Below are 27,717 nucleotides of genomic sequence, written 5' to 3' on the forward strand. Positions count from 1 at the left end.
CATTTGATAGTCGGACCAAACCCGGAAGAGGAGGGGCCAAGTGACGAAAGGGATGTTTTGCTAAATGCTAGCAGTGAGCTAACTTTGTGTTGTTGTCTTCATATTTTAATCTGCGTTAAGTTGTTTAGATATAAACCGGCTCTTCAGACTATCCCAGATCAATGAGGATCTAAACATCAAAACAAACGCAACGTTAGCCATGAACGGGAGTACGAATCCGCTGCTGGACAAAGAGGAGCATGTTCTGAAGCTCGGTGAAAGCTTTGAGAAGAGGCCGAAGTCCTCGTTTCACACCATCAGATGTGAGTGAGCGACTGTTGTGTGGGATCAGTTCCCTCATGGACGAGGAGGCTGGCTCTCACACAGCATAGCCAGTTCTGGGGATAGCTACATTAAGTAATGAGCTTATATTGTTACTTACTTATCAAGATTACTGTTTGTTAAAATGTGTTGTTTGTTTGTTTCTTAATTTTTTTACTTTACCGAAGTAGGATCACATTTCTGTTGACTATGGGTACATACATATTTTCATGCCATTACTGCTCATACCTGTGAACTTTTATATCAGAATATCATTATATTAGTAACTAGAAATATTAGTAGCTCTTGGTTAGATTTTGCAAATTAATCTATATTGAGTTTTTTGCAGGGTATCGTCCTAAAAGATAAAAACAATGGTTTGTTGTACACAGAGACTCTGCTCTGGACCAGTGTGCTTCATAAGAGTTGCTTGTTAATTAGAAAATATCAGAAACATTAGTTTATAAATGTTTGCATCACCTGCATTCGATCAGCAGCTGACTGATTTTCCCAACGTCCTTCTTTTATAGATGATTTCAAACCAGCATCGATCGACACAAGCTGTGAGGGAGAGTTGCAAGTTGGGAAAGGAGACGAAGTTACCATAACATTACCTCATATTCCGGTAAGCCTGTGTGTGAAACATTACAATTACAAAACAATCACAAAGTCAGATTGGCCCGAGTATTGACAAACGCAGGGATTGGTTCTCAGTTTTAATTGACAAATAACTAACCATAGAAGCAGAGCAGCTAATAATTCTAATAAACAAGCCTTCACATTTATTGATACTGTAGGTCTGGTAAAGCAAAGCTTGATGGTACATTTTTATGTTCTTCCAGGGCTCCACACCTCCTATGACAGTATTCAAAGGAAACAAGCGGCCATACCAGAAGGACTGTGTGCTCATTATTAACCATGACACTGGGGAATTTGTACTAGAGAAGCTGAGCAGCAGTATACAGGTCAAGAAAACCAGGTGAGAGGAAATATTTCAACCTATAAATATTTGATTCTGAGTCTTTTCTTTTCTTCAATGTCTTTTTCATGAAACAGTTAAGCACAAATGGGAGGAAACAACCTCCAGGGAAAATTATTTCAATGTTCTCAGACCAGTGAAGGCTGGAGCAGTATTTGTAATTATTTCATTAAAATATTATTTACAGCCATTTACTGTAAATCCCCAAAAGTTAGTAATACATTATATGTACATTTGCCCTGATGGTCTTCTAGAGAGCATTATAGACCAGGAAGGATTAATAGTAGGTACATCTGTTGTGTGTGACAGGGCGGAGGGCAGCAGTAAGATCCAGGCCCGGATCGAGCAGCAGTCGGTCCGCTCCAGCCAGGCCAGCTCACAGTTCAGGGCACCCACTAAGCCTGGGGCTGGGGTCAAGACTTCACCATCACCCTCTAAGGATAACCCTTCCCCAGAGCCTCAGCTTGATGACATCAAGAGAGGTGAGGAAGTAAAGCAGCAGGAGTAACATTTAAAAACAGGCCTCACAGCACATTTAATCCTAAAACAATAATAACATACAATATATTTTATTTTCACGTGAAATGTAAGCTGCATTTTAACAGATAAAACTTTTCCATCTCTGTGGATTTCATGTTAACCTTGTTGCCTTGTTGACAGAACTGCGAGCTGAGGTGGATGTGATCGAGCAGATGAGCAGCAGCGGCAGCAGCAGCTCTTCTGACTCAGCCAGCGCCTCAGGGAGCGGTGATGACAGCAGCAGTGACGGCGAGCACGATGCCCCACGACCTTTAAGCCAGACCTCCCCCAGCCGCCTCCCGGTGGCCAACGGAGGAGCTGACAGGCAGCAAGGCAACAACCAGCTCATGAACACGCTCCGTGAGTATCTCAGGTTCACACTTAATCTCCCCCGACAGAGGGAAACCATGCATGAGTCAAATATAACAGTGATGTATGGACTAGAGTTGGATTTGGTTGTAATGTGTCATCTTGGTATGTAAACACACATAATTCCACAGTTAGACATAGAAAGATCACTTCAGTCATCTTCTCATTATGAAATAAATGTAGAACAATGTTCTGACCTATTTTTCGACTTCACAGGAAACGACCTTCAGCTCAGCGAGTCGGGCAGTGACAGTGATGACGACTGAACTCAGCTGATCAGTACCTCTCTTCACACTCCACCTCATCCTTTCTCTGCCTGGGCACTTGTTCCTTTGCTGTGATACCTGAACCCAGCTGTATATCTTGGTTTGAGTGCTTTTTATTTTTATTTTAGTATATCCTCAAAGCTGGCCAGTCTTGAACTTTAAGAGTGTATTTTTATTAGATGTATATTTTGCTTTGTATAGCAGAACTTTAGAAGAAGATGCATTTACTTGAGAGGTTTATATATAAGGGTGCACATACATATTTTCTGTACTTAGAGCATCTAGTTTATCTACATCTGTTGTTGTCGGGTTTAGGATAAGACCAGGAAGTGATTATCTTGGAATATCATCCCTTGTCTCTCTCTTCACGCTTTATTGGTTTGCAAAGAACTTTGCAGAAAAATTGCAGAATTGCACAGATGCCCTGTGCAGCCTGCAAACGAGCAGGAGATCAAAGAAAGAACACGTGTTTTGGCATCATCCTTCATTCAGGAATAAGGCCCATGATACTCTATGTTTTTCTTATTGTCAGCAAATCCCATGAAAAGACCAAATCTAGCAGTGGGTTAGTGCCTGTCAAACCTCCTGACTCTTCACTGTGTCATTAACTGAAGCTGTAAATCTTAAAAGAAACGAGTCACAAATCTAGTTTGATTTTTTATTAAAAGGCAAAATTATTTCCTTAAACAGTAGATTTTAGCAGTTTTAGCGGATAGTTAATCACTATGTGGTTCTCTAATGAGAATTTGAGGTAGCAGGACAATATATGTGGGACTGAGTCAAACTATTTTTTACTAGGATCAATTCATTGCTGGTTTGGAGATTTTTATTAGATTAATTGACAGTAAGAATAATCAAAAACAGGAATCTAATTAGATTTCATGTAAAGGTTTTGGCAGTTTGTCATTAAGTGGCATATCCTTATAGGAAATGTGACATTCAGCACCACAAATACACTACCCATAATCTGGAGCTTTGTGCACATGTTTAAAGCTGCATTCAGTGATTTTAAACCACTGGTGCAGAAAAGACAAAAACGTATTCTTAATTTCTGCCATGAAAAAAATACCAGCTAATCATGTTTTTATGGCCGATATGTTAGCAAACAGTTGAATGTATGTCCATGTTACACAACTACTCCGCTTACTTCACCAGCTTTTCCTTTACTTTGTCACTTGGTGCTAGAGATGTTAGTACTGTTTATTGGAAACAGCTGCTACAATTGTTGACAAGAGTTTATAAAATTTATGATGTCTTTGTAGACAGAGAGTCAAATAATGTGCTTAAAGGGGATAAAAAGCAGAGTTTGATGTTATAGCAGTGTTACCAAAATACACCGTGTGTGTACGCTATCTGTTGTACATCTCACATGAGGAGTTGTTGGTAATTTGCTGATCCTGTCTCAGCTTTCCTTGTGTTTTATTTGGTCAGATGAAGTAGACTTTAAAAAACTTTATCAATTATTACCTTCACCCTCTCACCTGTGAGATCAAGTAAATATTTCAAATGTCACAAAAAATCCAACCAACTCGGCAGTAAAACCAGTTACAGTATCATTAGCAGAGTCTCAGAGAATCCTGGATTTCTGTTTAACCACTGTCCTCTTGTTGTATTAGTCGTGTGTTAAACAGATAACATCTTATTTTTTTAACCCTCTTCTTCAAACATATAAAACCATTCCATGCCTTACTGCATTCAGGTTGGAAATTAAGGTGAATGTGTCATTTTTTTGTGAAAGCCAAAGAGATGAACTGCCCCTCATTGTGTACTGAGAGCAGGAATGTGTGCAGCGTAACAGTGGCACCCCAGTGTCTGTAGTCATTTAGCTTTTATCTGAGACTGGTTGTCGTTGTGCATATGAGTAGTGAAGTCAGTGATTGTTCTCTTTACCTGATGGAGCCACTGCTGGTGTTAGTGGATATTGGTCATACAGTATACGACTATTAATGCAGTCCAACAACAACACAGTCCAAACACAACTGAGAGAGATTATTTCTAAAATGACTTCAGCTCAGTGGGAAACTCTGGCAAATGTCAAGTAAGAGGGTGAAACACTGAATTATAATTAAATAATAATCATTTTGATCATGAGATGTCAATTGGCAGTGTGGGCATTTGTCAATCCTTGTTATGCATCATGAATACATATATATGAATATAATTTACATCAAAGTTTTCCCTGTTAAAACATTTTTTTCTTCCACACTAAAAAGAAATTACATGGAGATCAACTGTCAGTTACATCAGAATAAATTCCAGTATTTGAGCTTCTACATGACTGTTGTTGAATGTTGCCATTTTAAAATATTCAGTAATGGACGTCTTAGTCATATAAATCCGAATGCACATGCAGTGTTTTGAACTGAAACTCTTGTGTGAACATGGCACTGAAGTCTAGATTTCCACTCTGGTTTTTCCTTCAGAAAACTGAAACATACATCAAACACAGTTCTGATGTCTAATAGTTGTATTTGTTACTTTAGTTCTCATGTTTTTCTTTTAGTGATGCTTTTATGTGAAATATGTTTGTACAGATTGAAGTGTATTAAAAGTGTGCAAATGTATTTTCAACACGTTTTACTCCTCATTGTGAAACATTTCTTAATAAGATCTCATAAATCCCTTTTGAATTAAAATGGATTTACAGAGTGTTAATAGAGGTCACTGTATGTCTATAGCTTCATGTTGGCATGAGTACCACATTGTTCTGCTTGTGTTTTGGAAACTGAGAAATAGAATTTAAAGTGTGATCATTTACATCTGTGTAGTTCACTTAGTGGACAACAAAACAAAGCCAGAATAAAAACTGATCTAGATTTACACTTAAACTGCACCTTCACTCTGTGGTTCCCAAACATTTTTGTTTGTAGACCCATAATATAAACCACTAGTTGGAGGCTGCATGCCTGGAAATTGTAACCATCACAAACAAAGATTGATTTTCTTTCCATCTGGTTGCTTCACGCGACCTAAAGGGTTAAAAACAGAAAATCAGCAAAGATGAGAAACAAATCCAAAACATGAAGGCCGTTATTTTTTTTCTACCTGGGCGGACACTGAGCTATTAAACTCATCTCGTGACCCAGGTATGGGGACTCAGGCAGGTCATGGAGAAGGACCTGCTTCTACGAGACAGACACGTTAAATTAGGAGACACCATCAGACGTCTCCAGCAAACGTCAGCTTCTACACTTATCGCTCCAAAGAGTAAAGACAGCAGTCAGAATGAACTTCAATAAAAGATTATATTGCTGGTCTTAAATAATTCTCGTCAAGTGAAGCGTATGCTTAGATGAACACCTTCACTTTGATACAACCTGTACATGGGTCATAATACGATACAGTACTTTTTCCCTGCGATGGTGCAACAACTGAGTCACATTTGGGCATTTTTCTTCAAACATTAACACAAAAGTACACAACAAATACATAAATAGCTTTTGTTTCCCTTTAAATCATTTATAACATAATTATATTCATGATTCTGGCTCTTGCTACAACATGTCGATATATAAATTAACATCAACATCAAATAATAATAATAATAATTAGAACAATAATAATATAAAAGCTGTCTGTCTTTCATATAAATCTGGATAGCTTACAGTATGAAATCATCGAATAGAGATCACGAGGGAAAATTGATACGAAGCATCCGAGAGTTTTGTTGCTTTGAATCTCACGTTTCTCAGTTTCCCACTTTCAGAGTGTTTATGAGAGAAATTCAGGCGCCATGTTGGCTCTAACAGGAGTCCGTGGCAAAAGAGAGTCAGGAGCGAAATGTGGCAGCGAGGATCGGCGGTCCCTCCCCCACATGTCTTTTCGGCCCATCACCGTGGTAACACTGCAGCACACATCCTTGCAAAGATATGGACCCTGAGTACATCTGATCTGATGACTGCAGACCGTTTAGCGTCCTCCCACTCTCTTCTCTGCAGATTTGGCCCCTAATATTTTAAAATTGAACAGCCCTCCCCTAACCTAATGCCACCCAGGTCACCAGGGTCACCGTCCAGGGCAAGATATGGGTTTAATGCAGCGTCCCTGGAACTGAACCAGGTTGGCAGGACAGTGGCAGCCCGCCACGCAGGGCTTCTGGCACGGTCCGATCTCGTTCCAGTTGTCGCAGGTTTTTGTGCAGCCCGGCCCACAGGTGTCATACACAGCTCCATGTTTACACTGGGTAGCTGACAGGAAAAGGTTAGAGAGAAGGTTAAACAATCAGCCGTAATGTTGCTGCATTTGATGGAGTGCTTATTGCTGAAATCCAAATTTGAGTTAAAGTTAAAAGCCTGAAGGATCTAATGTTAGAGAAGAGGAGGCCTCTTCCAGCAGATCCTATTTAAAATGGTTTTATTTTTGGAGCAGGTTGATAGCAGTTGTTTGTTCTGGACTTCAGGACTGTGAATCGTGCCAGATGCCCAGACCAGTGTGTTTGGATGATAACATGGTTTCACAGTCTCCTTTAATTTCTCAAACCAAATAATTTTGCTCTGGATTTATTTAGAAGCTGATTTGGCAGATGGTTGAGGAAAAATCTGACAGCATATCCCGAACAGCTGTCACGCGTTTCCACTTGAAAATTGAAAGCAAATATCAGTGGCAGCTGAGTTCAAACACTGTTATAAAACTGTCAGTCATGTGTCGTGCAGTCTGCCGGAGCGAGCTTCTGTTCCTGGCAAATGACCATCGATCTTAGCCAAACCACACTGAGCAGAGCAAAGAGCAGCAGATTAAGTTATCTGTGGTCTGTAAGATATCTTTAAATTACATCCTGGGTTTGACTCTTTCATTTCATGTGAGATTGTTATTGGATCACTCACCCATGCAGGCAGTGTCAGGCCTCCACAGGACGGGTACTCCCTCCCTCGCACAGGCTCGGCTGTAGGCAATGAAGGACTCGCAGTAGCAGTTTTTATGCACTGGACACTCGCACATATCTGTCACACATGACCTACAGAGGGCAGGATTTCACAGTTTAAGATCAGCAGGGGACAGTTTAGAAAGAAAATATTAACTATTTAACTTCTAATGAAAAGGGAGTGATCTTTGGCGTTTTGTACCAGTGTGTGATGTCATGTCCTCATTTTTTGTATTTATTATTCTAGTTATTATGAATTATCATGTGTTAGTTCTCAGCTCCTCACTCACCTGTAGAAAGGGGCAAAGTCGACCACACGGTGGCACTTCTGAAACTCCCATAACTTTATCTTCTGGCACTCGCGATGAGCGCGGAACTTCACTTTGACACTGCCGGGGCACAGGAACGATGTTGGGCGACGAGGTGGAGATGGGTGGGAGCAGACGTCATTTCCATCAACTCGCCACGACTCAGCAAATTCATCCACGTCAAACTTAAACTGGCCGTCACCTCCCATCGTATCGTCGCGTTTGTGTCCGTTGTAGTTTCCGCAAAGGCCACACAGGCGTCCACGAAGGTGAGGAGCAGCTACAACCTCCACAAAACTGTCCCCATCCCATGTTATCTCCAGACCTGCAGGTGGTGATGCAGGGTTGGAAACACAGCTTAGTGTTAGACAGAAGCTAATTCCTTCAGAAGGTCTCTCTACCCAACAAACCAAACACATACTGTGAATTTAAAAAATCAAACATCACAGGTTCTAAGTTCATGTGATGTTGTGGCTCATGTTTCATGGAAAATCCTTCCTGCAGCTTTAAATCAAGCACCAGGTCTCTTACAAAGTGTGACCTGACTGACGAGTGTGCTGACCTGCGATGGTGGTGAGTTTGAGCAGGTATCCGTCCAGGTCGATGTGCACCCCGGGGCCGTGGTAGGGCAGGGCGATGCGCGTGCCGTTCCTTCGAACCGTGAGGTGCTGGTGGAGGCTGAGGATCAAACCACCAAGTCTCACCTCAACAGACTGAGTCCAGGAGAAGGAACGAGTCCGCCGGGCGTCATTCTTCACCAACACCTGGTAGTTAAATATAAAACCATACAAATGTTACTTTAGTTACTGTACAGTTGGTTTAGTTGGAGCTGAAACTTTCTTTTTTTACCTGCATTAGGATTAAGAACGGTCTTACTAAGCAGCAGGAGTTTAGAGAGACTCTGGCCTCATGTATATTCTTTGTTAAGCAGCAGTGGATCAACGGCGTCGCTCTAACTTCACACTACTTTAAAAAGAGAATCTGTCCTAGCTGTGTGAAGATGTCTTTTAACTACCAAGATGTCGTCATGTTGCTGGACTGTTGGATGTTTTAGTAACTTGCTAGTGACATAACAAGCTCCAACATGTAACTGAAGACATAATAGAAGCAGTTTCCCTGTGCTGCCAGTGCTTTTCTGGATGCAATATAATGAAAGTGCATTTTCTCTTTTTCTCTACTAAGCAGCAAACAGGACTGATTGTAATAATGACGTATTCCTGTAAAGGCTGTAAAATGTCCTGAAGTTTAAACCCATGTCCTACCGTGAAGCTGGAGTCTGGATTATTGATGTTGCCATTATTTCCTGGACTTCCAGGGGGGAGGCTGCCACAGTCACGAGTCAGAACGTACTGACAGGTTCCCTGAAAGTTAAAGGTCCTGCCGTCGAAGGTGTTGTAGTGGGGGTCGCCAAACACAGTACATACACCTGGCTCTGCAGAAAGACACAGACGGAAGAAGCATTCAAATATGTGGCAAAGATCGACCATAAGAAACAGAAATTAGCTAAATAAACTTAGAGCAGCGGACAGAACTAGGTTAATGTCCTGTCTCATGATAGCATGAATGCAGAGGGTTCTGTCTGACGGCCAGCTGCACAATGACAATTCGTGATAAATGGTGAAATATGTGGCATTGATTTGACTCAGACATGGAATCTGTGGTGTGGTGAGACTCAAATAACCTCTACGTTAAGACGGAGTGAGGCTGAGTCTTTGTACTCCTGAAATGGTACATTTATAGGCATCTTGGGGGATTTCTGCTGCAGCTCGCAACTAAAAACAGAAGTAAAATGACCCTGAGGGCAAACCACAGTCTGGACTGAAGTTCATGGGAAACACTCAAGCAGAGCTTCAGTAGTCCGACTCACATCTGTTTCCACTGCCTTTAAGAAAGACACTTCAAACCTTTTGCTGTATTTTAATCATTTTACTAAATAATTTATACCTAATTTCACAGCAGCATCAAAACGTTAGGAGAGACAATAGAAAGCTTGAGGGCTGAGAAGGACTTACTCACTTTCAGTGCAAACTGGGCAGCAGCCAGTTCTGTTCAGGATCTTATTCTGAGAAAGACGATGCACAGACACAGTGTTAGATAACTGTCAGAGGGGAAACACTGAAAACAGAGTGTGATAAGACAAAATGCAAAGTGTAGACAGCAGCATCACAGTCAAATATAGAAAAGGACCATGATTATGTAGCTGTCAAAGCAAAACTATTTCCAGGAAATCATTTCATCCATGTAGTTGCTGCTAAGAAGTTATTAAGTTAATCAGATTACTGTCGGCTTGTTTTTGGATTCACACACTTTATGGTCCAAATGAAGCTTCTCAGAACAAATCAAGAAATAAGTTAAGAGAAAAAAGGCAAAGAAGGAGGAAACGTGAAACGATGCAGCTGAAGAATTTAGTAAACACTGGCAAATTATCTCAGCAATTCAACCACTCTCTTACAGACACTACTAATGTTTCAGGTGTATTTGCATTTCATTATTTCATCCTCTGGGTTTTGATTCATGTTTAAATCTGCTACAGATCGACTAGATGTTTGTAGAACTCCAGGAAACAAACAGTTAAACTGACGGAGATGAAAGTTTAGTTTAAGTTTTCTGTTTTCATGCTGTCATTCACCCAGATGGAGACGAAATGAAAGACAGAAACACAGGAAAAAAATCACATGCTGACAGGTTCACTGTCGAACCAGGACGACCACAGAGACACTGATACTCCAACCTCAACCGCTGAACTCCGACTGTGTAACTGGACCCTCTGAGTGTGTGTGTGTACAGTATGTTCCTACTTCCATCAGAAGTGCAGATCAGAGGACTCTTTCACACAGCTCGTTTTTGTGGCCTCAGGGAAGCCCTTCACTGGCACACACACACACACACACACACACACACACACACACACACACACACACACACACACACACACACACACACACACACACACACACACACACACACACACCTCGTCTGTCATCACATACAGACGTTCTCCATACTCTCAATACACTATCCAGAGCCCTAACCTCTGCACAAAGGCCACTCTCTCTTTGAAGAGCGTTACCTTTTGACAGGCAAATGACACACACACTCTTTCTCTCACATACACACACATAGTGACAGAGGCTGGTTTTCAGGGGCCTAAATATAGGGAGCCTCTTCTTTACTGTCACTCAAATGTCACACAGACAAAAGGCTGTTCAGAGACACACTGTCTCCAAAGGGACACACGCTGCTGACCTGCTGCTGACCGCGGGATGACGGCATGGGACAGTGTGTGTGTGTGTTTGACCTCTATTGGAGACATTAAGTAGAGACAGGTGTGTGCACTACATGTGTAGAGGTAACGTTGAATCCATGTTATTCATATCTTTTGCACCTCGAGACCAGAGACAAACACAAGCTTTACTTGATTATAATTAAGTATAAATAAAGTATAAATACCCAAGTCAAGTCTGGACAAACATAAGGACACCACACAAGTTCAAACTAAAAATAGAAGTGAAAAATAAGACAAAGCACATGCAACAAAACTTAAAAGGTGGAAGCCAGGGAAGAGGAAACACCTAGCTGATGTGTCAGTGAGATCTTCTAATGAACCAGCTAAGAGGAGGCCAAGGAGTCGTTAAAAAATTGTATTATTCTAAAATAAGTTAAACACCTGACTCTGCACCAAGTATTCAGAATATTTCTGTGGAACTATTCCTTTAATTTGACCACCATAAAAGCTGCTGACAGAAACTAGCTGTTCAGGCTGATTGTTGATGAATCCATTCGTTGTTTATATTAAGAACCTTTCTGTTCGCTGCAGACCACCTACACCATCCTACAGCTGTGACAAACAACAGGTGAGGGCTTGTAACCACTGGAAGCGTGTGAACTTGGACTAACGCTGACACTGCCTTTGACCGTGTGACCACTAGCGACCAGCGGTATGTGAAGAATCCACTTCATCATCCACCGGCCGACAGATGACCTCTGAGCGACATCTCCGACAGGTGAGCAGTACGCCCATTGCAGATGTCCCTCGGGACTGCTGCAAGCGGTTCCCAGAGTGTGTGACAGTGTGTGTGATGTCTCGCTGTGTGCACGATCACTAATGTGGTAAAAAGACACCTTTCTGTTATGGAAAAGTTCTGGAAAGTGTCTGTTCAATACCAACATCTGCAGAAATAAATAAATCACAGCAGCTGTCAAACATTCCATTTTTAGTAGTTTATCACTACTGACAAGAGATAAGATTTGGTTTTAAAGCGATATGCTTCAATTCAGAGAAAAGACTGATTTCCCTTCATATAATGTAACAGAGTTATGAGGAATAAGCTCTGGAATTAGGGTAATAAATAAAACCAGACTCGTGTCGCAGTTTCAGCAGAGTGGTTCAGACTGATACTGTTTTTCAAGTGAAACCGTTGAATTAGGAAGAATCGGATTTGGCAGCTCTGTCGGTAAATCAGGACAGAGTTGCTGGTTTGAGCCGTCACACACGTGAAATGAAAATGACCGAGTCAGTCACGCTGTGTAAAGTCAGACAGAGAGATGAACACAGATAAAGAAGAGAGACGGACACAGAGCTGGTGGCTGTGAAAGTGATACCGTGGAAACCATGCAAATCAAACACAGGCTGGTGATTGGTTGGGGAGCCTGTCACTCACCGAGGGGCAGCTGGCGATTGGTACACACTGTTTGGGCCGACACTCGATGTTTCCTTTGACGCAGGCACAGAGAGTGCAGTTCACTGACGACCACATGTCTCCTTCCTGCAGGAGAGAAGAAAACAACTGGCTCATCCATCTGTGCATTCATCTGTGCATCCATCATCCATCCCTCCATCCATCCATCCACCCATCCATCCATCCATTTATCCATCCACCCATCCATCCATCTGTCCATCCATCATCCATCCATCCATCCATCCTTTTCTCTCTCACCCTGTAGATCTTGTTTCGGACTCTGCAGTACTTCACCTCCTCCACCTTCACATAGGACAGACACTCTTCACAGCACTGGTTGCCCTGACAACTCCCTGGGCGTGAGCACCGCCTCCTGCAGACCACTGTTGAATCCTGGGAAATGAAAGAAGGGTTGAGGTAATGGCAAAGGTTTTATCTACAAAGAAACTACAATAATAATAATAATAATAATAATAATAATAATGGACAAAAACTACAATACGTAGTTACAGGTGGGTACCTTGCAGGTGCAGGTGGTGCAGTTGTCATGTAGAAAGCAAGTGCCGTTCTCATAGACCTCACTGTGGAACAGACAGCTTCCTAAAGACAGATCAAACACTTTCCTCTGACCTGGAGGAGGAGGTGGAAAGAAATGAATTAATTAGATTAATTAGTAGTAATAGTTAATGTAAAGCTAATAGAAGGAGGTGAGCAGAGTTTAAAAATAAATATTACAATGACATTAATAAGTATATTATAAAAATATAACAAATAATTAAAATATTTTAATGTTTACAGGAAATTTACCAGAAAAGGTCGTAGTAGAGAGAAATATTATGACATCTTGTATGTTTAGGAGAAAAAGATGTAAGAGTTTTAGATCAAATCACAAATTTATAAAATAACAATATATATATATATAGATATATTAAATTAGAATTATATAACAAGGAGGTTTTACCGAGACATCTGGGACAGCACTGTCCTACTGGGGTGTGGGCGAGGTGGGAGGGGCAGGAAAGGACAGGACACACCTCCCTCATGCAGAGAGTCCGACCTCCCTGGAACAAGAACAAAACTATTTAATTAGCGACGTTTTACGAGCGTTAGACTCTAAGCTGAAAATACAGAATGAGGAAATACAGACGGCCACAAAACGACATAACGAAAAATAGAAGTGTGCACAAACGCACATCCACATGACTCCACCTGTGTGTGTGTGTGTGTGTGTGTGTGTGTGTACTGAGTGTGTTAACAGGCCTAAAGGCTGCCTGAACTAGGTGCCAGCACATTAATGCTGTAATGTGTTTATGGACGTACCTGCAGGGTTTGTTTGTGAAAGGGGGAAAAGGAAGAGAGGATGTTGTTCCAACCAAAGGTTTGTGACTCCCAGGAGACTTCAAAACTAAAAGAAACTAACTCACTACCTATTTATTGAGTGGTCCAGTAAAAATGTAAGTGTGTGTGTGTGTGTGTGTGTGTGTGTGTGTGTGTGTGTGTGTGTGTATACTTACAGTACAGGTGCACTTGATGCAGGGTTTACCCTCCGGATTGAACTCTTCTTTTTCTTTGTACAGGTGACCCTCAAAGATACAGCCTGCAGGTGGAGAGGTGTAAAGAGCATGAGCCGAGTGACGTCACCTTCACTTTGTGTTCTCACACTGTCTGAGGCCGTGTGAGAACATAAAAACTTCCAACCTGTGTTGGAAAATGTTTCTCCTGTATTGAGATAAGTGGCTGGTGAACAACAGACAGAGATTTAAAACTGCATGGACTCACTGGGGCACGTGGGGCAGCACTTCTTCGGGTGGATTTTGGGATTCTTGCAGTGGACGACACACTGGACTTCTGCCTCAGTGATCACACCTTCCTGTCACAATCAGGTGGTAAATAATTCTTTAAAGTTCAGTTTATACATCTTTCATACAACTATCAATGTGACTTTCATGCTCCTTCTTCCTGTCTTACTTCACCCATCCTATCCATCCTTTTTTTAAACCCCTTTCTTTTCTCTCTTCTCCACATCCGCGCTCTCTGCTTCTTCATACACCTACCTTTTGTTCCTAATTCCTTCCTGTTTTCATTTCAGTTACCTCCCATTATATCCACATTAATCACATTACTTAGAGTAAGAGCAGCCGGGCACAATGTAAATACACACACACCTGACAGTGTCGGGTTATGCAGGGTTTGGTGGAGGTGGTCCAGGATACTGAGCTGTTGTAGGATTGTCCATCCAGCATACATCCTGCGAGAGATTGAAGGAAGAGGTCAAGATATATTAAAATATATGATATAATATATCAATGTATGCAGCTGTAGTAATACAAATATACTAACTGGGCCTAAACAGCAGTATTCAGAGCGGTTTTAAAACAGGTTCCCAACAAGGTCAAAGCAACACAAAGCAGACGCCTTATTACACAGCTGAGACTCAGTCCTTTCATTTCTGACACCTAATGATTACACATTCAAACTGCCCGTCTGCAGGAGCGTTGCTAGAGTTTCCAAACATGATTTCACGCTCATGTCTAAACTACTGTAAGTTAAGAACAAGACAAGTTCTCATTTCGTCCACGCCTCTCTGTGAGGACTAATACTTCAGTTTAAAACGTTCGAACGTTTAAGATATATTTCAACATTACAACATTTTTGTAACTTTGGTGATAAGACTCGGTACATACACACGAATCTCTACCTCACAATGTGACCGAGACCGATTTTGCAGCAGTTAACAACTCCTCAGCATCTCCACACTGAGTGTCCAGTCAGCACTAAATGAACAGACTATTCATTTCATCCCATTTACTGTAAGTGGTCTCAGATCAATGTTTAACTTTTCATACACTGAAACCTGAACAGCGTCATTGATCTGCTTACTTCAGTGTAAAATAAACCCTCTGATACGGCATCGCTGCTGTGGAGGATTTGTAGTATATTAGAAAAAGAAAGTGAGATTAGATAGCAGAGCCCCCAGAGACTGAGTCCTCACTAACAAAGACCGATGTGACAACACATCATCGTTCCTCTGGTTGGTTCTCTGCTTTACAATGAAGTGGATTCATTCACCAGTGTGTGTTGTGTTGCAGTCTGAAGGGTAATGTTCAGGTATCTAAATAAAAGCAATACCATTTATTATTCCAGAGATTTGGAACTGAGCACTCTCACATGTATAAACTGGTTAATTAGGACAATTTTAGGGTCTATTGTACCCAATAAACTGAGGCAGTCTGGCTGTGAATTCCTTTAACTGTGTGTATGATTTCATAAAAGTGAGAAAACAGTTATATGACATGTAGGAATTGGGGTGGTTTCCAAGGCAAAGACACAGAGGGGTCCTAAATTTGGTCACAGTGGCCACAAGTTAACCACACAATAGAAAACTAACACATGTTGCTGTGACGACGAGGGGATTTCCATGTTTGAGTCGAGCTCGTTCCACCTCTCTTAACGAAGTGCTGCATCGTAAAACGTCGAACCGCAAACAAAAGGGCTGCGCCCCAACTGAGACTGGGGTGTTTGGATTTTCTACTATTTCACACTATTGTACTGAGCGTTGGAACGTCCACTGGAGTGAAGACTTATTGGCAGCATCTCACTCTTCATTCAGGATGTAAATCTACTGAATGGAAGCACCTGGAGAAGCAGATCCTCTAACAGCTGCTGGATACCAGATGCTCTAAAACTAGTAGCCTCTAACTGAGTTAGCAAACACACATCAGAGTCTTTAAAGTGTTAAAATTAGGTAAAGCTCGACTGACAGGTGTGTAATATATTAATAATCAGCTGTTGTGGTTTCTGCACACTTCAGATTAGCTGGATCCACTGATGGATGAAGGTGGCAGAGTAAATCAAATCCAAGGCCTTAAAATGTTGTTAGTTGACATCTCAGACTTCACATTTATCTACAACTACCAATGTGCAATGTCTGTTTTAACTACAGGGACAAATTTATACCTCGGATCAGTCACTAATCCTAAATTCAACATGCTGCCACTGCTTTAGTCAGAACACGTGGGTCTATTTGTATAGATTTAGATGATGAATGCAGCAGCAAAGTCCACATGTACGAGCTGAAGCTTTATTGTTGTCATGACAAATGTCAGATAAACATCTTCTGTTAGTTTGAGTCTGCTTGATTGATTTGGATCATTTGTTAAAGTTGATCGTGGATGAACAGTGAAAAAAACACTTATACCAGATGAACTGAAGCAGCTTAGATATTAACTTTCTTTGTACCTGATACAGGTACATACAGCTGTCTACCTGTCCACCTGTCTGTCTTACCTTTACACCTCTCACAGCAGGCTCCCGTCTGTTTCACCACCAGAGCACAGTCTTCAGACACAGGCTGACACTTCTCCTGCTTACAGTCTGCCTTCCCTTCCTGCAAGAGAGAGAGAGGAAGAGATGGTTCATCACTCTGTCGTCTCTTTTGCTTTATGTCTACATTCTACTTCTACTTCTCATATACACAGTTGAGTTGTTCTGCATCACTTCATGCACCAAACACATCACATAGGCAGAGGTGGATCATTAAGCAGGTGTTGACCCAAACTACACTTTTCACCTGATACCTCTTGTCGCTGCTCTGCTATCAGCCTTCGGAACATATTTAACGTTTGAAAACAAACAGTGACTCAGTCTTCACAGTTTAGCTGTGAGTTTTCACACCAGCTCAACAATCCTCCTGTCACCGTCAGAAACCCGTCGTCACCACTGACCGCACCGTGGGACTGCACAGACTCAATCCGTGCCCGTTTAATCCACTCGGCTTTCACACTCTGCTTTTATGGCTGATTTCATCCACATGCTGTGTGTGTTTTATTTTACGCACTGTGAGGGTTTATAAAGTGGAGGCTGGCGGGTCCCGTGGCCCAGTGGCACTGTGGCAGGCAGCTCTAACGAGGACGGATCAAAGGGGAGTGAAAATAAATCAGGGTGGTTTAATATAGCAGCAGCGCTCCAGCTAAACCCCAACCACACCGAGGACAGATGATGTCATGACACGGAGGGACAGAGATGGAAAGACAGGACGGAGGAAGTAAAGTGAGCGATAATGCTGTAAATTATAGATTCATTCTAATATTAAATATTATACTAATGACCTTTAGTTTGAAAAGCACATAAAACGCATAAAAAACACTGGGGAATGATCCTTTAAAGGGACAAAGTCTCCAAGGTCACGTTCTTCCCTCTCTCCTGTGATCCATTAGCACAAAGTGGTGTTGGTACATGTAACCCCCCCTTCCCCCCCACAACGCTCTCCCTGTGTCCAGGTCAGAGGTCACAACGGGTCACCACGCCTTATAAACACTCAACATACCACCGTGGCACCGAGGCCGGCCGAGTGGACGGCTGTCTGTCGCTGAGGACAACAACCCACCCCCCACCTCACCCCCTTTACTGTGCTGTGAGCTGCAGCGATGTTATGAACACAGTGTCTGAGTCACAGAAAGAGAAAGTCTGTGTGTGAAGGGACTTTGTTTAACGTGCTACTGTCTGAAACCTTCACTGAATCCCACAAACCGATGAAGCTCCAAGCTCCAGTTTCTTTTGAACAAAAAATCTCAATTGAAGTAGCATGTTTAGCAGTTGGATGGTGTAGAGGTAAGGCCGTCGCTCCTTCAGTTCCTGCCTCACAGTGGGTCATGTTTTATCATTTCCTTGTGTGTAAATGTTCTTTGGGAGAACGTCAGCTGATGTTCTGCTGTTATGTTCAGTCAGTTAATCAAAATACATCTCAGGTCTTTAACATTTTATCAATATGAAAGAGACGCTGAGCTTGTTCTTGTCCTCTGACAGTAGGACAGTTCTGCCACTAGGAGGCGACAATGTTCACTGCTTCTTATCATCAGTCTTTTCTTCCTCGCTCTTCCTCATCGTCACTCACCTCCTGCTTCACTTCCCTCATCCATCACTTTCTCTTCTCCTGTCATTTTGTACCTTCAGCACTTTTTCCATCGTTCTCTCTATATGATATGAATCATTCCCTCTATTGTGGAGACGCCCCCCCCCCCGTCTTGCTCCTCTTTCTCTGTCACGGTGAAGGATAGAGAGATCAGTCGGGGTCTGTCAGCACAGGAGAGGAACTCTCAACTTAAAGACCCACTTAAGCCCTTGGACTCCAACCCCTCCCAAACCTTAACCTCCCCTTTTCACTGTGACCTCCCACCTTTCACCCTTCCTCAAAAACAAACAGGTCGCGACCCCCCACTGGAGGGCAGGAGCCACTGTAGCTTTGGGACGAGACGAGAGGAGAAAAACACCGGTGGGAACCTGTTTCCCAAAACTGAACAAGTCGTCTTTTCTCACAAGAGGAAACGCGTCTCCTCCAGCTGGTTGAAGACAGAAGAAGAAGCTGTGAATCATTTTAGACTCAGTTTTCAAATGTTTGTCAAACGTCCTAATATTCAAACATCTAAGTAGTTTTAATTTGAATTACATAAATCAGAGCTGTTTGTCACCAACCAGAAAACATAACGACACCGTGATATTGCAGTTTTCACACTTGCTGTTTACTTGCTGACCACTCTTCACTCATCACAGCTTCCTTGTTTCCTATCACTCCGTTAGCAGAAGACTTAGTGAAGGGTTCATACGATGCAGCCGAGTTCAATGCCCCCCCCACAAACAGCATAAAAAAGAACAGGGAGAAAAACAATATTCAAAAGGCAAAATGATGTGAGAAACTCTACGTTCTCGTGCTTTTATTGTGAAATATCATGAGTTACTTTGTATAGATAAGAGGAAACAGAACAAAGAATAGAGCTACTGTTGGTTGAGTGTTATCAGGTGATTATCAGGTAAACTGAGCCCCTCCTGTATCGATCAGCTACTGTTTGAGTTGAGACACTGACAGGAAACAACCTTTGACCTTTCTCCGATCGATCACAGCTACATGGTGTAAAACTCCTCACCACAACTTACATGTGTAGGTCGTTGATCTGGGAATGTTTGATCCATTAACAGGCTGCTGTGGCATTTGACCTTCGAGCTCCTCACTAACTGTTGAATATAACAGAACATCGACTTCTTCTTGTTCCACACAGTGAGGATCTTCATCTTATTCTGTCTAAAAATGCATCGTCTGTCTTGTGGAAATAAAAGTTGAGGTGAGTTGATGTGTGAAAGCTCAGTGGGCTCATAAAATAATACAATAATCCATAAAATCTGACTAAGACCCGGCTCCTCACCTCTGCTCAGAAATCATCTTCAGACCCGTTTGAATCAACAGCTTCATGTTTGTCTTCTTTACATGGTGTTTACACTGACGTGTAATTTTATTTCCCTCTCACATGAGTCACGTTACATTTTCTAATCTGTGTGCAGCATGAATCTACTGAACCTTATTACTAACACAGAAAGTCTGCTTGTACGACCCCATCACCAACAAACCACTGATATATTATTATTATTATTATTATTATTATTATTATTATTATTATTGGAGGATTATACATCTATAAAATATAAATCTACGTTTTCTATATCTGTGAATAGCAACTACATTGATGATTAGGTAGCTATAACAAATACAAAATCATCTGATAGATCATGTGGTGCTGTGCTACAATCTATATATATATATATATATATATATATATATATGTGTGTGTATATATATATATCTGAACTACAACATGTGACAGGGTGGAAAAGGAGCCACTCTGAGGACAAGCGAGGGGAAAAAGACGCAGAGATGGACAGACAGATAGTGAGGGTGATGAAGGGCGTGACAGAGATGTGCCGTCTGCTTCTAAGATAACAGATCATCGTGGCGACCCGCCTGTCAGTCAATCTGTCAGTCACGTCCACTCCTGGCCTCATAACAGCGCTTGGCCTCACGTGGACACACACAATGGCTCTTCTGTGTGTGTATATGTGTCCCAAACCACAGCACCATTAGCAGGTACTCTGGCCCAACTGAGGACCCACACTGCCCCTTAACCCTCCATCTATGAGTGACACTGGAGCCCTGATGGCTCCCCAACCCCCCAAAGACTGCATGGCGACACAGGACCCCCCCAGGATTAGCAATATGTTAGGGTTTAGTAGACATCGTGCTTATGAAGTTGAGTTTTTCTGGATTCTACTTAAGAAAATACTGAATTCTCTAGAAAAACTTAAATGACTGATTTTAGTCACCAAACAGTAAGAGCGAATTATCACCTGATGTTGTTTTAATTAAACAAGTGACTATAGGAAACAAGTAGGTCAAACCTGAGTATAACAGAGTGTTTACATGTGCAAAGCAACATTTCTCTGTGTTGGTGCCATAAATAATAAAAATAGAGAAAGAATGAATATGCTGGAAAAAAAACGGCCATGCATTTGTTTAAAAATGTTTTAAGGAGATAAACTCAGGCCAAATTCAATAATGACTCCTGAATGTGTGTATGTGTGTGTGTGTGTGTGTGTGTGTGTGTGTGTGTGTGTGTGTGTATCGGGGGGAGTTAAAGCAGAGATGAAAGGCCGGCCATTGCCTGCTGATGACTGATAGCACTCAGCAGGGCTTTAGCTGATGTCTGCCTGATAACACAGAGGACGGCTCACACTGCAAGTTGAGGGGAACCTCAGACCGGCCAATCAGCCGCCGGCGTTCAGATACATAAATTACCAAGAACAACACGTGTATGTGTTTGTACAAAGTCATACATGCATAAGATACAGTGACAAAAGTGGTACACTATCAGCAAACAGTGGGCGAGGAGGAGGGACGTACTGTAGTCGCCTTGTACTGCAGTAATCCTGAAGTATTATTTTCTTGTACTACAGCAGCTCACCGTGCACTGTAGCTCTTCAACCAAGACCAACAGCCACAGGCAACAAGTGAGAGCTGAACCGTCAGTTTAAAGGCCTCAGTGTGGTGAAAACTTGGCTGTGGAGCAGGATCAGCTTTATTGCCACACAACAAGTGACATTGGGCAATTCTGCAATAACTTGCAACACATTGAGTAAATGGTTCCGACTGTTTCTCACTTTCTGATTAAAAACAAACTGCAAAATCTGGACTATGTCTGAAACAGAGACGTGGGGGCTGCGTACGACACTTCCTTGCCACTGTACGCTGTGATAGCCAGATGTGTGCAGGTGAGGAGGTCACGAGATTCTTTTAATGTGACATCATGTCATACGATCTACTGTCTGTTTCACGCATTCTGAGCTCTTTAAACACAGACTAACATTTTAGGTAATGTGCTTATTTGCTTTCTTGTCAAGAAGCTTTGATTGTCGACCTGGCAAGTGACAACAAGTCACTACTCCCATCCCAGAAATAGTCTGACACATAATCCTGGTAAAACAACACATTTTCTCAGACGACTTGGTCCGTCCCACATTTCCAGTCAAATTCTAATGCAAACAACTTTATTGTCCACCATCGTTGGAACAAGGGCAGATTTTGAAAATGAATTCTTCAGAGTCAGGTATTCAAAGTGGGACAATACTGACCATCAGAACAGTTTCTATATAAAACCCTGTGTGAGCTGAGTTCTACTTGATTTGATGTTGTTATTGGTTTTTATATGTATGTTGGTGCACGTTAGAAGGTTTTATAAACACAGAAAAGCCTCATTCATTCTCATCCCCTAAGAAAAAGACCTCTACGGCCTGACTGGTGAGTCGAGAGGTTGTGCTGGGTGTGTGTCTGTGTTCGGGGTCGGGGTCAGGGGTCAAAGAGCACATGTTCCAGGAAAGAGTCGTCCCCTAACATTTTGTAGGCTGGTTTTAACAGCCGGGTCGGGCCAAGACAGTGTGACAACAGGGATGTCTGTAAAAACAAACCCTCCACACCCCCATCGAGGAACCCCCACTTCATGTTTCATTACAAGTTTCTAGTAAATCCTCAGAAACCAGTAAAGAGCTACGTAACAAACACTTCCCAGCACATGCACGACTAAGTATAAGTTGTATTTTAAGCACCACATTTAAATATTAATGATTAAAAATCGCACCATCATTGTTAAGAATCCACAATTTACATCTCACCTCAAAACCAAAAACGTGCATTTTAAAGTTCTGTCCTAGTTACAAACCTTTCACAACTCTCCGATAAGAAACACCAAGCAAAGCTCAATCATCAGCTTTACAAATATCACTATCAGCACTAAGAGGTCATTTTATCCAATCCTATCAGTGGAGAACCTAAAGCAGAAATTACACATCAAGGTGCAGAGAACAAACAGGGGCAGACGGAAAGACACTCAACTACAGCTGATAAGGCAATGTCACGAGACGAGCTGTCGTAAAGGACGTGAAAAGGTTTGTGCTTACCAGACAGACGCAGGTGATACAGGGGTTGTCGGTTATGTTGGGGATGTGCAGCACCTCTCCTTCATTGTCACAGCTGGCCTCAGTACCTGTTAGGAACATGGAGACACTTGAACCTTCACACCTGATCTCCACGTTAGACAAACTGGGAGCTAAAGGCAGGTGAATCATGACCAGAGGATCCACTGTTATTTAATCCTACACGACATAATGGTCACATGTGACAGCTTTAAAGAGAGTTTTAGATTCTTTCAGCTCATTGTTTTGATTTTATGACCTGGACATTTACTGCTGTGGTCCAGTCTCACTGTCTCCAAATGAATGTGTATTTACAAGCAACTGTTGTTAACGTGTTTGACAATTCTTTAGGGCGATTACAATGCATGATCCAGCTTGTTTCACTGCCCCCTAGTGGCCACATCATCAGCTGTTGCTGCTTTAAAGATGTTTTTGGTTTCCAGTGGAAGGAGCCTGATGACCCCTGACGCTGCAGAAATGTAATAATATATTTTTATTGTAGATATTAATGAATACAACCTAAATAAAGACACGAGAATGCAGCTTATAAAACATGCATTGCTACAGTAATAGAGTAATATCACCCTAACCACATATTGGTCAAGCTTCATTCTTGGGTGTGTTCAAAGGCAAATCCAAGCTATCCTCCATTCCAGTTTGTCTGTGCAGGTAAAAAACACTGACATTTGAGCTGAGGCCTTTAAAACGCGAGTCAGACAGTTCGTTAGGAGCTCCAGTGTAATCTGAACCAACTACAGGAAACCACCCCGAACACGAGGGTTTATGGGTCGAAACAGACAGATGTCAACATCTCGCAGCCTGCAGTTCCTCCCACAGAAACACGGGTGGGACTGATGCTCAGCTGTTTGTTCATGTGTCCGTTGTGTTTTGACTGTCTAAAATGAAAACTTCCTTCCCAGTAGGAACGTATTGTCATGAGTTGAGGCGCGGTCGTTGGAGGTGAAGGTGAATCCTCACCCCTGACTGTTTGAGTGTCAAACTACTTCCTGTTTCTCCTCATGTCTCCTCCAGCTGATCAGAAGGAACCACTCACACTGTCGGAGCAGGAAACACCTTTATTTTCAGGATTAAACTCAAGACACTGTAATGATGCTTCTTTATTCTGCACTTTTTGTCCAGATTTACTTGTTCTTCTATTATAATGTTTATGTTTGGTACATTTTCTGTTTTTTTCATCCTCCTCAGTCAGAATCATTTAAAGTTTATCTCTCAGGTTAAACCTGTTTCTGCACCAGCACAGCAGGTTTTACACAGATAATTGTAGAAATCTTGCAGCTCAAACACTGAATCGATGGCTAAGACCATTTTTGAACAATCCCTGGTTAATCTGGTGTGTGACTGACCTTTCACCTGTTTACTGTTTGGTTTGTTGTAATGTTGATGATTCAGGAATCGACCGGTTGCAGTCTTCCTCACCTGAAAGCTGTGTACACGGGAATCTAATCAGCATGGTTTGTAAAGCCTTTCCACTTGCTGGACAACCTGTGTACAGTAGCGACCAAGCACTACATCCAACGACCGTTGTTGGCACATTTCTGAACCATGTAGAGACTCGGAAGCAATCGCCACTACAGCAGCTCAGTCCTGCTCGAGAGCTGGAAACGTTCAAATATCAGCAGGTGGCGCCTTTAACTCAGGGAGACAAATTTAAGACATTAAAATCGAAGTCTCAGCTGGAGATGAGAAGATGCTTTTGTGTAACTATGTTTGAATCACGGCTCCTTGTTTCAAACATTTGTATGAATTTCATTGGTAAATATTCCACCATTATCGTTGAGCTAATTATGGGCCGTGCAAAACTTAGTTAAACAACAATGAATCCTTCTAAGCAGCGAGCTGTGCTGTCTCTGCTTGTCTCCTGGGCAAAAAACCAGCCTGTGGATTTGGGCAGAGACAAATCCTGCCGACTCCACCACCACTGTAAAATTTACAACCTTCAACTGGCAGGGTTGTAAGCGGTGGGGGGTGGGTGGGGTTGGTGGGGGTTCGGTCTCTGAGGCCTCATCCTCAGTCTGACAAAATACCTTCCTCTCCTGCTTTTCAGCGTTTGCCTCATATCCATATTTCAAGTTATCAATTTAGAAAGAGAAATGACAAATTGCTCCAACTCATAATTGAAACCTCAGCTTTAAATTTACTCTCACACTGAAATGAAAGAAGGTTTTAAAACTGGGACTTTTCCTCACAGATCTATTTAGTCGCCTATATATTTACTTCCATTTAAATTCTAGTTCAGAGTCGACGAAATACCTGAATTTGTTACTTTTTGCAAAGTCGCCAATTCGTTTCTAATGTAGATTTATGTTTCACTGAACAAGGGTACTGTTATTAATAATTAACACATATCTAATGTGAATAGCTTCATCCACGGTTTATAGTCTGATGCACAACTCAGATTCAGTAAAGTGCAATCAGGGAAAACCGGGGATGACATGCAACAAATGTCCTGCAGACTTCAATCAGTAACGCTGGTGGCTACGAGCTCCATTGACACAGGCCTGAAGGAAACATGATGAGCTCCGAACCTGCTCCACCTGCTGCGGACACATTCAACGTCCGACTACAAGACCACAGACAGCCCAGAACCCTTTAGTCTGTGGTTCAGCAGACAATAGACATGATGCAGAGAATATCTGGGATGAGGTGGAGGAGTCTGATCTGCTGGGATCCAATAGAAGCAGCTGAGACAGAAGGGTTGTTGGTTCTCAGAGGTTTACTACATTACTTTGTGTCAAACGGATACATGTTAGACTATGGAGAACCATGTGGTATGGGTTTGTCCCTCATCTGATTCCCATCTCCCTGTTTGCTTCAGGACACCAGATAACAGCCAAGAAGGGGAACCTTTAAGTTAAAGGATGTATTTCTACCACAGCTAGAAACGGACGAACAAACATAGAACTAGGTTTGTTTCTTTACATATTGAGATGTATTAAGATAAAAGCTGATAAGAAAGTGAAGCTTCTGTTTTGAATGCAGCTCTGGAAAAGATTTCCCCTTTTTGTTAATGAGATTATCCTGAAACACCACTGCCGTCGTCATGGTAACCCTCCAGATGACCCCTGGAGGGACCAAAACCAAATAAATACTCCAATAAATAACATAATCAAATGTATCTAATCTAATCCCGTTTCCTCATCGTGCCGGAGGAGACAGGTCAGGGCAGCCGCACTCCCCCGTCCCTCACGCTGCTGTTTACCCAGCGAATAGACGCCTGTGGCGGCGGAGCCCTGTCTGCGCGCACCAGCACCAGCACCAGCACCACATCCACATTTCATTCATCCCTTCTCTTATTATTCTCATTTCTCCACAGCGCTGCAGGGCAAACAAATGATAGCCTATGATGCAATGCGGCTGTCAGAATAGCACGTTTATACCGGGAGACAGAGGCTGGACGGAGGGTTGGAGATGGTAACATAGAGCTGGTTAAGAGAAGTGATTTACACTTTACAGCCTCAAAGTGGGCTGATTCTAACTTCTAGTGACACAAGAAACAGCTGAAGTAAAGATCTGTTATAATATAACCCAGATCCAAATCCATAAACTGATAGAAATGATTTATATCAACCCGGGTCATCAGGATTCAATAATAATAATAAACTATTATTATTATAAATGATTTATATCAACCCGGGTCATCAGGATTTAATAATAATAATAATAAACTATTATTATTATAAGAAATGATTTATATCAACCCGGGTCATCAGGATTTAATAATAATAATAATAAACTATTATTATTATAAGAAATGATTTATATCAACCCGGGTCATCAGGATTCAATAATAATAATAAACTATTATTATTATTATAAATGATTTATATCAATCAGGATTTAACTCAGGAAGAATCTTAAGATGACGAGATTTGCTGTAAAAGCCACTGGGTGCATTTCAGTGGGTTTCTCTCCACTTCAACCCTGTTTCTACCAGTTCCCCATGGGGTGGTACCGGGGTGACCCAGGTTCAACTGAAACCGAATAATGAGACTTTCTAACAACACAAACGATGAGATGCTTCTTTTGTGCAGCCTTGTTGTCTTGTCTCCAGGAGGAAAGATGTCAAAGAAATGCAGAGTGAAACATTTAACTGCTTCTTCCGCATACAGTTCATCAAAGCGTGAATCAAACTGCAGGTTGATGAGCTCCTCACCACCACAAACTTGTTCTTCAGAACAGAAACACTAAAGTGACCTAGATGTTGGTGCTGGAGTACAAACACACTGAAGGCTCACGGAGACGCACAAACAGACTAAATAACCGGGGTTTGGGTAGATTTTACGCACGGTGGGTGTTGTGTCGTGTTATTAAGAAGCCATATGATGCCTTTAATCTTACCTGTAATTAGCGGAGAGGAGGATCGTGGCGTTTGGAGCAGCAACAAGAAGCAGAATAAAAACCTACAGGTGGACCAGGAGCAAGGGTTCAAGCAGCGGAGCAACATCTTCGAGGTGTCCAGGAAACAGTATCAGAGAGTTTTTGAGGAATAAATAAATAAAATCAATCCGAAGGAAAACAGGATCAGGTGAAGCAGCTCCACGTCCAGCAGACTTCTGTTCTTTATTCCAGGAGAGAAAACCTGCTCAGTTTGAGCTGAAATGCAAAGCGACAATCAGCCAGACGCGCGGTGATTACTGCGACATTAAAATGACAAAGACGCGCCGACAGACAGGAGACAGCGCGGCTGCTCATGTTGAGTCCGGACAATTCAAATCATAAAATGAAAATCACTCTCAGTTCCCACAGACACGAGGATCCAGCGAGGAGCAGCGGAGCTGTGGATGGTTTGTAGATGGACTTTGAACTAATCTGACAGTGAGAAGCGTCCGGACCAAAAGTACCTGAGGTGACTGAAGCTCGGAAAAAGAAACATGCTGCTTTCTAAGAGACTTAAAACGTCCTGAACTCTCTGACAACGAGTCAATAAGTCAGGTTTTTCCGAGCAGAGTCTCAATTAGCTCCGAATCCAACGGTCCGTTTGCTCCATGGATGCTCGGGGAGGACTGTCCACACGGGGAAATGACTGCAGCTCGTCTCTCTCACACTCTCTGTCTCTGAGCAGCGTAAAAAGTCGACCTGCCTCTCGTCCTCGTCTGGTATTAAAGCGGACCTCTGGTGTCAGAGC

At 42.2% G+C, this 27,717-nt stretch overlaps 2 protein-coding genes across 2 annotated transcripts; one reads left to right on the top strand and one right to left on the bottom strand.

Annotated features, from left to right (window-relative positions):
- Positions 1 to 48: 48 nt before the first annotated feature.
- Positions 49 to 3,837, top strand: eaf1 (ELL associated factor 1). The gene is made up of 6 exons (XM_026370813.1): positions 49 to 302; positions 831 to 925; positions 1,143 to 1,279; positions 1,589 to 1,761; positions 1,940 to 2,158; positions 2,384 to 3,837. Exons 1-6 carry the CDS (start codon positions 200 to 202, stop codon positions 2,431 to 2,433), a joined length of 777 nt encoding a protein of 258 aa, XP_026226598.1. The 5' UTR covers positions 49 to 199; the 3' UTR covers positions 2,434 to 3,837.
- A 2,237-nt stretch (positions 3,838 to 6,074) lies between these two features.
- Positions 6,075 to 27,675, bottom strand: bmper (BMP binding endothelial regulator). Its single transcript, XM_026370158.1, has 16 exons — positions 26,931 to 27,675; positions 22,557 to 22,642; positions 16,569 to 16,668; positions 14,447 to 14,529; positions 14,061 to 14,151; positions 13,796 to 13,878; positions 13,243 to 13,342; positions 12,802 to 12,911; positions 12,540 to 12,674; positions 12,264 to 12,368; positions 9,619 to 9,664; positions 8,865 to 9,034; positions 8,165 to 8,366; positions 7,585 to 7,927; positions 7,257 to 7,387; positions 6,075 to 6,620 (listed from the first exon to the last, which is right to left on the bottom strand). Exons 1-16 carry the CDS (start codon positions 27,034 to 27,036, stop codon positions 6,439 to 6,441), a joined length of 2,073 nt encoding a protein of 690 aa, XP_026225943.1. The 5' UTR covers positions 27,037 to 27,675; the 3' UTR covers positions 6,075 to 6,438.
- Between the last annotated feature and the right edge of the window lie 42 nt (positions 27,676 to 27,717).

The sequence above is a fragment of the Anabas testudineus genome, chromosome 16 (assembly GCF_900324465.2).
Source record: "Anabas testudineus chromosome 16, fAnaTes1.2, whole genome shotgun sequence".
Lineage (NCBI taxonomy): Eukaryota > Metazoa > Chordata > Actinopteri > Anabantiformes > Anabantidae > Anabas > Anabas testudineus.